General features: G+C 38.8%; 1 protein-coding gene across 1 annotated transcript; it reads right to left on the bottom strand.

Annotated features, from left to right (window-relative positions):
• Positions 1-11580: 11580 nt before the first annotated feature.
• Positions 11581-12498, bottom strand: LOC100482713 (olfactory receptor 8S1). Its single transcript, XM_002927220.4, has one exon. The coding sequence runs from the start codon at positions 12382-12384 to the stop codon at positions 11581-11583; it is 804 nt and encodes a 267-aa protein (XP_002927266.2). The 5' UTR covers positions 12385-12498.
• Positions 12499-12730: the final 232 nt, after the last annotated feature.

Below are 12730 nucleotides of genomic sequence, written 5' to 3'. Positions count from 1 at the left end.
TGGGAGAGGAAGAAGCAGGCTCCCAGAGGAGGAGCCTGATGTGGGGCTCGATCCCAGGACCCTGGGATCACGCCCTGAGCTGAAGGCAGACGTTAAACGACTGAGCCACCCAGGCGCCCCCAGACTATGGGATTTTCTTAAATTCAGTTTCCATCTCAGTTCTGCCTACTAGACTTATATGCAGCATAGATGGCTGAAATCAACTTAAATTTAGCAGGGAAGGAGAACAAACTGTTGAAAAAAAAGAAATTTCAATGACCCTCATTATCTCTCCTTTTGTCAAGTCCTGTTAGAAGAAAACAATTTTTCTGTTCTCTACACTAGTAAATAAAACAAAATTAAAAAGTAAATTGAGACCGTTCTCTTAAAAAATATGAACATTTCTATGTTTGGGATTTTCTGTATCAATTAGGCATGTAATAGCTTCATTTCTTTCACATTTACTCTTTGTCTACTTTGTGCATACTTACTCGTCCAGAAGGATCACAGTGCCTTCAGTTCACAAGGAAGTTTATGAGATATAGCCTAGATTCAGAGTGGGTGGAGAAGGGGCATTCTAGATCCTTAAAGAGAAAAAGAGGTCAATGCAGAAGTTAGAAGTTAGCTGGGTTGTCTAATTTGCATTAGAAAGTCAAATATGAGCACTTGTTAAACATATCTGCAACCTTCAGTTCTGTCTGATCTGCTTTACAGATCAATAAGAAGTTGAGTTTTGTTTGTATTTTTTAAAAAGATTTATTTATTTATTTATTTGAGAGAGAGAGAATGAGTGTGCAAGCAGGGAGCGGAGTGCAGAGGGAGCGGGAGGAGAGAAGCAGACTTGCTGAGCGTGGAGACCAATGTGGGTTTCAATCTCAGGACCCTGAGATCATGACCTGAGCTGAAATCAAGAGTCAGATGCCCAAATGACTGAACCAGGCAGGCTTTTGGGTTGTTGTTTTTTTTATAAGAGTCATCTCATTTTATCATTGGATATTTATTGCACTGGAATGACTCTGTTTAAACACAGAGTGGCACTTCAAATCAGTCACAATATTAACCCCTTTTGATCTAATGACTCAGGATAATGATGATGATGGTGATGATATTGAAAAGATAATGCTTATTCCAAGCACCTTACATATATTAATCTACTTCTTTCTTGTAAAAGTCCCATAATGCAGCCATTTTATCTTATCCTTTTTCTTTCTTTTGAACAGATGAGGACCTGAGGCAGAAAACATTTAAGAACCCTGCCAAAGGTCAAATCGGCGCCGAGTAGAGAACTTGGAATTTGAGCTCAGGCAGTTTGGTAATGTACTTTAATCACATCCTTTCCAGAGGGACAAGTTGTTGGGAAACCTCCCTTAACAAAGAGAGCAAACATAGGTTTCTTAACACTTTGTCAATCTCAAATGTATTTAATTTAAAAATGTTAGTTAATTTCACAAATGCTGGGACAGATGGGTTAATAAGAAAAGGAAGAGAGAGATTCAGTATTTCCTCTATTTACTGACCAAAAGTGGGAAAGTTTTTATACTCAGAAGCATTATAAATCCCCTAGGAACCTGGGAGTCTCCTGAACTGGGAGAAGGGCTGAAAGTAGGAGGGCATGGAAAAGGAACATGAGCAAAATTTTTTCTTAAATATTTCTTGACTTCTGCCCTTCCTGTGTGCTTTAGCACCTAAATCAGTATGAACCTTTGAGAGATTGAGGGAGTTATTAATAGCAAAAAATTAACTTTCTGTGGCACATGTAAGTAGATCCTAGAAAAAGATAAAACATATGCCATCTACTCTGATGATGTATTCTGCCTAATCCTCCTCTGACTGTGATGTTCCCAGTTGGTTTACTCTGATTTCATACTCGTAGGGCCTAGGCAATGCAGAGTTTTGCCCAGAATGCACGAAGTCCCCATTCCCATTGCCCAGCATCAGTCATCAAGGCCAGAGAGTTTTTCCCAAGTACCTGCTCAGAGTAGGTGAACACATAGACCTCAATGCATGGAGAATATGAATCTGCCTAGATTTGGGGGCTCAGTCTGAAGCAAACAAAAAGTCTACAAGAAGACCCAGGGTGAGACACACCTCAGAGAGCTAGAAAGAGAAGGTATATGAAGGGAGGAAAAGAATTTATCAGGAGAGAGAGAGAGCAAGAGAGGACTCCAGAGTAATCCTGGAGACATTACCATGGTCTGGGCTTTTGTGGCTCAGAAGATTTCCTGCCACTCCGATTTTTACCTCAGGCCATGAGATCTCTATGTTCATGAGGACTAATTACAGGAACTTCAGATTATTAGTTTTTTTTTCCTAAGGGAACTTACAGTAAGACCATGAAAATTGTTTACCTAAGAGCTAGGTACTCTCAAAGGCTGAAGCTTCAAGGCACATATCCTCTGAGCTCTAGCTTGGTCCTGCCTTTTTCTCCTACTGGCTATATAAAGACTCTTAAATCCTTCACAAAATGTGTGAAGGGCTTCTCTCTGGTAGTCTTATGTCCAAATCCTTGGGCATCCCTTTTTTTAGTTTTCTCTCTGACTCTAAATATTATTTGTACTAGGAGAATCTGTGAAGTGAGTGTATCCCAGATATAACCCTTCAGAAGGGCAGGTGTAGATTAGGCAGTCAGTAATTAGTAATTGGCCAGCAGAGCCTGGCACCCCAGGAGACCAAGGAGCCAATATCTTCTATTCTCTGGAGTCACAGCGTGAAGCCCAACTTTAGACTCACACACAAAAAAACCAAATTTTTAAAAACTCAAGAGATTCTACTTAGTGTGGGCTTTTGGAACTTCCAAGTTGAAGATTTGACTTTGGTGAAAACTCTTAGGTGTTTAGTGAGTTTGAAAGGAGGCAAAAAGTAGGTGGCAACTTCTTTGTGTACTTGATCTCAGTATGTCATATTTGGGAAAGCAAAGGGAAGCTGTACATTGATCTCACGTTATTTTCCTTTGCCCTCATGATTTGAATTCATAAATATCTCTCAGATGAATATTTTAATGATCAGTTGTGTCAACAATCAGGGAGGTTTTCAGGGAAACAGCTGAAGGCAGGTCATGAAAGCCAAGGAAGAGATGGAGAAGGACTGAGCAATCAACAGTAACAAATGCAGCAGTTTGATTCTGAATTATTAGAAATACAAAATACCCATTGGATTTTAGATTTACGGTTTATTGTTGTCTATACGGAACAGTGGGAGCATTGGCCAGATTGAAGAAGATTAAGATGTGCATACTAAAAACTGGTATGTTTTCAAAGTTTTAGAAGAGAATGAGACCAGAGCAAAAATAATAATGGTTTATTAAATACATACCAAATTCCAGGTATTATCCCACACATTTTAGGCTTGATAACTAATTCCCCACAACAACTCTATGAGCTGTAACCTTTATTTACCCTCATTTACCCCAGATGAGGAAACTGAGGCATGGTGGAATATCTGATCCAAGTTTATAAAGTTATTAAGTGGTGGAGTCAGGATTAAAATTTATATCATAAGACCTTAAAAACTGCTTTTTGCCATTATGCTAAATAGTTTCAAATGGGGAAATTGAGTTTAAGGTTTGTGATATATATATTCTTATAGACAGAAAAGGAGCTGCAGATACAAAACAAAGAGAGTAGAGACTCAAAAAGCAAAATCTAGTGTTCTGTTAGAAGGCTGTGCCGCTTCTCTGGAGAGTGACATTAGGTAAGCAAGCAGGGCACATTCCACATCAAGATCCATTCCTGAATTCAAAGGATAATAAACAGCTAGGTGCATGTTTCTTTTTCTTTTCTGGTATGTAGATACCTGAATTTAGACATATCTGGGATTTATACAAGTAATCACTAAAAACGAGTGAAAGATATTTGAAGGTAATATTACTGTAAATTTGTAAGCATAACCTGTTTTTGATAACAAAATTAGACAATAATAACATATGAAAAGAAGTTTATAAACTTTTAAAGGAAATTCATAAACACAAAATTTAAGGTGATGTATAACTTCTCAGATGATAAGATTGGGAGGAAATCAAAGGTACAGTTAATTATGAATAAGTTTAAGTTATTAGGTTAGGAGGAGGGGCATGGTTTGTAATACCTTTAGAAACAAATGAACAACCTAACAAAAAGAAAATAAATGAAATTAAGTAGTATATGTGTGCACTGATTATGACAGTGCATTATGAACAAGGAATTAAGAATAATTCAATCCTATGCTTCCGATTTCCTAAATCAGGAAAAAATAAAAAGGCAGGAAGGAAAGAAAGGAGAAACACATGGAAAAAGGCAGGGAGGAAGAGGGGAAAACTCTTTGGAACAATTGCTAGGTAAATGAAATGTTCAATAGTAGGGAAATTGTTAAATAAACTATGGCATTTTTTGTTCTTTATAAAATAAAATAGAGACTAAAATATTTTTGGAAATGGAAAATGTTTAATTTTTATTAGGTAAAATGACAGAAACAAAATTGCTTATAAATTATAATTATGGCTATGTATAAGAATGTACCATAAAGACATTTTTCATAGAAATTTGGACTGAGATATACCTAAATGTTAATAGCGGTCTTCACTGTGTAGTAGGACCATTTCTCTGTATTTTAATAGTTTCTAATTTAAAAATATTTAAAGAAAAATGTTAGTATTTTATATGAAGCATTAATACTTTTTGATTTCATCACAGTCAAAAGTAAAGTGAAAAATAATTTGAGCTATATAGCAGTGTCCGTGGAATATTCTCAGTCTTGTTTTAATACGAAGAAAAATAAATAGATATTGACTTGCTTCAGAAATCCATGTATTGCAAAAATATATGCAAATATGAGACAAATACCTAAATGAAGTTGAGCCCTTATAAATTTTAACTTCAATCAATCAAATACTAAGAATTTAATATTTGATAAATATACCTTTCAAAATGCCATTAAATGAGAAAAGCAGGTTGGCTGAAAACTTTTGAAATTTCCAAAGTAGAAAACAGATCTAAAACAGGGCAAAATACATTTGTATCTTTAGGGTAAATACCTAGTAGTGTAATTGCTGGGTTGCAGGGAAGCTCTATTTTTTACTTCTTAAGAAACCTCCATACTGTTTTCCAGAGTGGTTGTACCAACTTCCATTCCTACCAACAGTGTAAGACAGTTTCCCTTTCTCTGCATCTTTGCCAACTTTTGTTGTTTCCTGTCTTGTTAATTTTAGCCATTGTGACTGGTGTGTGGTGGTATCTCATTGTGGTTTTGATTTGTATTTCCCTGATGCCAAGTGATGTGGAGCATTTTTTCATGTGTCTGTTGGCCATTTGTATGTCTTCTTTGGATAAATGTCTGTTCATGTCTTCTGCTCATTTCCTGATCCAAAGGGGCACCTGCACCCCAATGTTTATAGCAGCAATGTCCACAATAGTCAAACTATGGAAAGAGCCCAGATGTCCATCAACAGATGAATGGATAAAGAAGATGTGGCATATATATACAATGGAATACTACTCAGCCATCAGAAAGGATGAAATCTTACCATTTACATTGATGTGGATGGAACTGGAGGGTATTATGCTGAGCAAAATAAATCAATCAGAGAAAAACAATTATCATATGGTTTCACTTATATGTGGAATATAAGAAACAGCTTAGAGGATCATAGGGGAAGGAAGGGAAAACTGATGGGAAGAGAGGGAGAAAAACCATGAGACAATCTTAAGTATAGGAAACAAACTGAGGGATGCTGGAGGGGAGGTCGGCGGGGGAGGTAACTGGGTGATGGGCATTAAGGAGGGCACATGATGTGATGAGCATTAGGTGTTGTATGCAACTGATGAATAACTGAACTCTACATCTGAAACTAATGATGTACTATATCTTGGCCAACTTAACTATGGACTATGAGAAACAAACTGAGGGCTTCAGAGGGGAGGGGGGTGGGGGAATGGGATAGACTGGTGATGGGTAGTAAGGAGGGCACGTATTGCATGGTGCACTGGGTGTTATACGCAACTAATGAATCATCGAACTTTACATCAGAAACCAGGGATGTACTGTATGGTGACTAACATAATATAATAAAAAAACACATTAAAATAAAAAAAATAAATTAAAAAAAAAGAAAGAAAGGGGGAGTGCCTGGGTGGCTCAGTTGTTAAGCATCTGCCTTCAGCTCAGGGCGTGATCCTGGTGTTATGGGATCCAGCCCCACATCAGGCTCCTCCGCTGGGAGCCTGCTTCTTCCTCTCCCACTCCCCCTGCTTGTGTTCCCTCTCTCTCTGGCTGTCTCTCTCTCTGTCAAATAAATAAATAAAATCTTTAAAAAAAAGAAAAAAAGAAAATCTAAGAAATTTAATGATGAAAATAAAATAAAATAGGGCAAGATATTGGAAAGAGCTGGAGCAGGTCTATCTTACATGAAATTCTGAAATTAGATAACAACAAATATTCAGTAAATGTTTTGTTAGTGGAGGTGATTATTAGGTAAAATTGTTTCAGCCAAATTTCCTTTAGTAAACAGACAAATAAAAATAAAGAACAAAACCTTAGGTGGATTTGCTGTATCAGTGGAAGAGCCAGGAGAGGCCTGCAGAGGGCACTGCCTAGGTGGGAAGAGAGACCCTGTAAAGTGAGTAAGATGGGCACAAAAAGTAAGAGAAAGCCTTATTTCGCTTAGCACTCATTTATGGAACATAAGAAGTAGGAAGATTGGAGGAGAAGAAAGAGAAGAATGAAGGGGGGGTAAACAGAAGGGGGAATGAACCATGAGAGACTATGGACTCTGGGAAACAAACTGAGGGCTTCAGAGGGGAGGGGGGGTGGGGGATTGGGATAGGCCAGTGATGGGTATTAAGGAGGGCACGTATTGCATGGTGCACTGGGTGTTATATTCAAGTAATGAATCAGGGAACTTTACATCAAAAACTAGGGATGTACTGTATGGTGACTAAGATAATATAAAAAAAAATTATTATAAAAAAAAAAGTAAGAGAAAGCCTTAAACAGCCTCTTTCAGAAGGCTGCCTGGTAATTTCCAAAGTTCCCAGAGTTTGGAGAAAAACTCACAGGCCTCTTAGAGCCTCAAATTACAATATTTTGCCTTGGAGTAGAGTTACAGAAATCACACCTGTCCTTTGCCTACTTTTCTATGCATTCATTGGGGGCAGTGAATGCCTGAGCGCCATCCTTTAAGCTAAGCAACTGATTGCTCTGCAGGGCATGTGCAGACCGAGGAGTGTCACATTTACAAACTCTACATTTACCCGTATATTTTTGCTTTTACATTGCTTGGGTTAGAAGCCTGCATAGGACATTTCCCAGATTCTCTTGCTAATAGGCTTCTGGTTACATTTAGCCAACTGGAGGCAGTGGTTTGTTTAAGTGTATGAATAAGAATAGGAAGGTGAAGGACAAGGAGAAAAAGAGGAGGAGGGGGCGGAGGCAGAGGCAGAGGCAGAGGAGGTAGTGGTGGGGACACTGCACCACGTTCTGATTATGGCAGGAGCAGTGCAGCACTTTTTCAGGAGTCCTGGCATCACTGCGATTCTTCTCCTCAGTGGTCCTGTCCCTGGTGTCCCAGCAGCACAGCAGCCAAGTAGAATTATCAGCTTCAGCTTAGGGTTGGAATAACTTCTTCATTGTTTTTTGCTTCTCTAAGACCCCCTTCATCCTTCTCCCTTTTGGCCATTGAGTCATTCCAACAACTTAATATTAAATATACCTTCAAGGTTAAAAAACACCTTACTAAAGAAAGAAAGTGTCAACAAGGAAATTAAAGAAGAATTTAAAAAATGCATGGAAGCAAATGAAAATGTAAACACGATAGTTCAGAACCGTTGGGATGCAGCAAAGGTGGTCTGAAGAGGGAAGTATATAGCAATACAGGCCTTTCTCAAGAAACAAGAAAAGTCTCAAATACACAACCTAACTTTAAACCTAAAGGAGATGGGAAAAGAACAGCAAATAAAGCAGGAGAAGAGAATTAATAAAGATGAGAGCAGAAATCAATGATATAGAAATAAAAAAACCCCAGTATAACAGATCAACAAAACTAGGAGGTGGTTCTTTTAAAGAATTAATAAGATTGATAAACCCTTAGCCAAACTTATCGAAAAGAAGAGAAAGGACCCAAAAAAATAAAATCATGAATGAAAGAGGAGAGATCACAACCAACATTGAAGAAATACAAACAATTATAAGAAAGTATTATGAACAAATATATGCCAAAAAATGAGGCAATCTGGAAGAAATAGATGCATTACTAGAAATTTATAAACTACTTGGGGCGCCTGGGTGGCACAGCGGTTAAGCGTCTGCTTTCAGCTCAGGGCGTGATCCCGGCGTTGTGGGATCGAGCCCCAAATCAGGCTCCTCTGCTATGAGCCTGCTTCTTCCTCTCCCACTCCCCCTGCTTGTGTTCCATCTCTCGCTGTCTGTCTCTATCTCTGTCGAATAAATAAATAAAAATCTTTAAAAAAAAAAGAAATTTATAAACTACCAAAACTGCAAGGGGAAGAAATAGAAAACCTGAACAGACACATAACCAGCAAGGAAACTGAAGCAGTAATCAAAAATCTCCCAAAAAACAAGAGTCCTGGGCTGGATGGCTTCCCATGGGAATTCTACCAAACATTTAAAGAAGAATTAATACCTATTCTCCTGAAACTGTTTCGAGAAATAGACAAGGAAGGAATACTTCAAACTCTTTCTATGAGGCCAATATTACCTTGATCCCCAAACAAGACAAAGACCCCACCAAAAAGGAGAATTATAGACCAATATCCCTGATGAACATGGATGCAAAAATTCTCACCGAGATACTAGCTAACTGGATCCAACAGCACTTAAAAGGATTATTCACCACGACCAAGTGGGATTTATTCCTGGGCTGCAGGTGTGGTTCAACATCCACAAATCAATCAATATGAATCACCACATTAATAAAAGGAAGGATAAGAATCGTATGATCCTTTCAATAAATGCAGAAAAAAAACATTTGATCGTATGCAACATCCTTTCTTTTTTTTTTTTTTTAAAGATTTTATTTATTTATTCGACAGAGATAGAGACAGCCAGCGAGAGAGGGAACACAAGCAGGGGGAGTGAGAGAGGAAGAAGCAGGCTCATAGCAGAAGAGCCTGATGTGGGGCTCGATCCCACAATGCCGGGATCACGCCCTGAGCTGAAGGCAGACGCTTAACTGCTGTGCCACCCAGGCGCCCCGCAACATCCTTTCTTGATAAAAACTCTCTGCTGTGTAGGGATAGAGGGAACATACCTTAATATCATAAAAGCTATCTACAAAAAGCCCACAGCTAATATCATCCTCAATGGGAAAAACTGAGAGCTTTTCCTCTAAGGTAGGAACACAACGGGGATGTCCACTGTCATCACTGTTGTTCAACATAGTACTGGAAGTCCTAGCCTCAGTAATTGGACAACAAAAAGAAATAAAAGGCTTCCAAATCAGCAAAGAAGAAGTCAAACTTTCTACTCTTTGCAGGTGACATGAACTGATACAGGAATTCAGCAAAGTCACAGGATATAAAATCAATATACAGAAATCAGTGGCATTTCTATACACTAACAATGAGGCAGTAGAAAGAGAAATCAAGGAATCAATTCCATTTACAATTGCACCAAAACCCATAAGATAACCTAGGAATAAACCTAACCAAAGAGATAAAAGATCTGTACTCTGAAAACTATGGAATACTTATGAAAGAAATTGAGGAAGGCACAAAGAAATGGAAAAACACCCCATGCTCATGGATTGGAAGAACAAATATTGTTGAAATGCTATGCTATCCAAAGCAATCTACACATTCAATGCAATCCCTATCAAAATACCATCAACATTTTTCACAGAGATGGAACAAATAATCCTAAAATTTGTATGGAACCAGAAAAGCCCCTGAATAACCGAAGGAATTTTGAAAAAGAACCGGAGCTGGAGGCATCACAATTCGAGACTTCAAGCTGTATTACAAAGTTGTAATCATTAAGACAATATGCAACTGGACAAAAAGACATAGATCAGTGAAACAGAATAGAGAACCAAGGAGTGGACGCTCAACTCTATGGTCAACTAATCTTTGACACTACTAGGTATTTATCCAAAAGATACAAGCACAGTGATTTGAAGGGGCACATGCAACCATATCCCAATAGCCAGAATATGGAAAGAGCCCAGATGTCCACTGGCAGAAAAATGGATAAAGAAGAAATGATATATGTATCACAAACACACCCCCATATGTAAAATACACACACACACACAATGGAATATTGCTCAGTCATCATAAAGAATGAACTCCTGCCATTTGCAACCACGTGGATGGAAGTAGAGAGTATTATGCTAAGTGAAATAAGTCAGTCAGAGAAAGACAATTACCACATGATTTCACTCATATGTGGAATTTAAGAAGCAAAACAGATCAACATAGGGGAAAGTAAGGAAAAATAAAATAAGACAAAAATAGAGAGGGAGGCAAACCATAAGAGACTCTTTAACTATAGGGGACAAACTGAGGGTTTCCGGACAGGAGGTGGGTAGGGGGATCGGGTAACTGGGTGATGGGCATTAAGGAGGGGACTTGAACTAATGATCACCGGGTGTTTTATGCAACTGATGAATCACTGAATTCTACCTCTGAAACTAATATTACACTATGTGTTAATTAAATTGAACTTAAAGTTTTTTAAAAAATAAATCTACCTTCATTTAAGATATTGCAAAGTACAGTGTCTGTGTGGCTTTGTGTTTGTGTTTCTAGGATTTCTAGGATGCTTTAGCAAGTGCTTTCATAGATGTCTAGGATGCTTTGGTAGATGGTTTATGCAGCTTTTCTGATTAGTCTTCTCCGTGACCATCTTTTTTTTCCCCCCTCAGGAAAAAATCCCTAGAATCCCTAGGCTTCTCCCTACTCCATGTCTTCTTTTCTAAACCCAATCATTTTCTACCAGACTTAAGTCTTCTGAGCCACCAGTAAAACCTAGAAGGGGAAAGAAGCAGGGCTGCTACTCTACCCTAGAATGAATGGAATTCTCTACCGTTTGCCACAGAGCAGATAATGCTTCACAAGGCTTGTGTCTGCTAGTCTTCAGCCCAACAAACTGACTTCCTTTCTCAGACACCTTCAGCTACATCTGCCTTGCCACTAAGGCCCTCTTCAATCAGAGCTCATCTTAAACCCACCTTCCACTCACCCTTCCACAAGTCTCAAGTCTATATCTTTCTTCCTTTAGAAATCCTGGCTTTTTACCTTGTAGCAAAACTTTATCGCCAGTTTAATACCCACAGGAATCCATGTAAGAATTCAGGACACAAACAATTTCCCCCACGCTAAGCATTTTGTTAATGTCTTGCAAACAAAAGGAATAATCTATGTCTATAACCAAATTACTTATATTGAAATAGTTATCTGATGCATGTTTTCTGCCTCTAAGAAAGATAAAATATGAACCAAAGCAAGAAAATACCTTGCTATTTTTTTGTGGATTTCCAAACAAAGGAGGCTTTAAAAGATATTTTGTCATATCTGACACGATGAGCAAACAAAAATTTTCCTTAATGCCCATTATTTGGGTATTTTGCTATAATTCTGCCCTGCTTCCCAATCATCCTCTGCTTGTTCTCTGCTACCTGAGATGTTGTAAACTTTTCTGCAACATGTTTTTCAGAGCTGTTTTTACTTCCTTGTTCTTTAGGCTGTAGACAAGGGGATTCACTAGGGGAGTGACCACACTGTACTGCATGGAAATAAACAACTCCCATGGGGAACCTGAGGTTGGCATGAGATAGCGAAGAAAACCTGAGCCATAAAATAAGCTTACCGTGGTGAGGTGGGAGGAGCAGGTGGAAAAGGCCTTGCCTCTGCCTGAGGTGGAGCTGATGCTCAGGATGGTGGAGACAATACGTGTGTAAGAGAAGAAGACCAGAAGGAAGGTCCCAAAGGCATGCAGGAGGGTAGAGCAGAATAGGACTGCAAAGTTAACAGAGCTATTGGAACAGGATAGAGGGAACAGAGATGGAATCTCACAAATGAAGTTGGAGATGACTCGAGTCTCACAGAAGTCCAAATTCCAAGCTAGGAGGGTATTGATGAAAGCATCCAAAAAGGCCAGACCCCAAGATCCCCATACCAGTCCCACACATAGCTCATTGCTCATCATCTGACCATAGAGTAGAGGGTAGCAAATGGCAGCATAGCGGTCATAAGCCATTACTGCAAGGAGGCAGAGCTCTGTTCCCCCAGAGGCAAGCACAAAGAAGGCCTGGGTCAAACAGTTCTCCACTGAGATGGTTTTCTTCTCAGACAGGAGGTTTTCTAGCATCTTGGGCACAGTGACTGATGAGTAACAGAGATCCAGGAAGGAAAGGTGATTCAAGAAGAAGTACATGGGCGTGTGAAGGTGAGAACTGGCCCTGATAACCAAGATCATCAACAGGTTCCCTGACAGAGTCAGGAGGTAAATTACTAGGAAAAGCACAAAGACTAGGGCCTGGGTATGATGATCAGCAGGCAGTCCAAGAAGGAGGAACTCAGTGATGGTGCTGTGATCCCAAGGCCATTTAAAGATGATAATTCTTTGGAAGAAAACAGAAAGAAAAACAATGTATCAACCACCTCCTCTGGCAACTCAAACTTTCTACTTATTCTATGTACACACTTTTTTCCTTCATCTGCTCATTACTGCTATAGTGGTTTAATATTTCTCATGGAATCCCTTGAAGCATGCCCTTCCCTCTTCTTTTTTTTATTAATTTTATTTTATTATATTATGTTAA

The sequence above is a fragment of the Ailuropoda melanoleuca genome, chromosome 16 (genome assembly GCF_002007445.2).
Source record: "Ailuropoda melanoleuca isolate Jingjing chromosome 16, ASM200744v2, whole genome shotgun sequence".
Taxonomy (NCBI): domain Eukaryota; kingdom Metazoa; phylum Chordata; class Mammalia; order Carnivora; family Ursidae; genus Ailuropoda; species Ailuropoda melanoleuca.
The sequence above is the reverse complement of the archived record's forward strand: the minus strand, read 5'-3'. Positions and strand labels throughout refer to the sequence as shown.

What these genes read in the sequence shown, in the direction of transcription:
- LOC100482713 (XM_002927220.4), bottom strand. Translation starts at nt 12,384, where the DNA reads ATGATCTTGGTTATCAGGGCCAGTTCTCACCTTCACACGCCCATGTAC.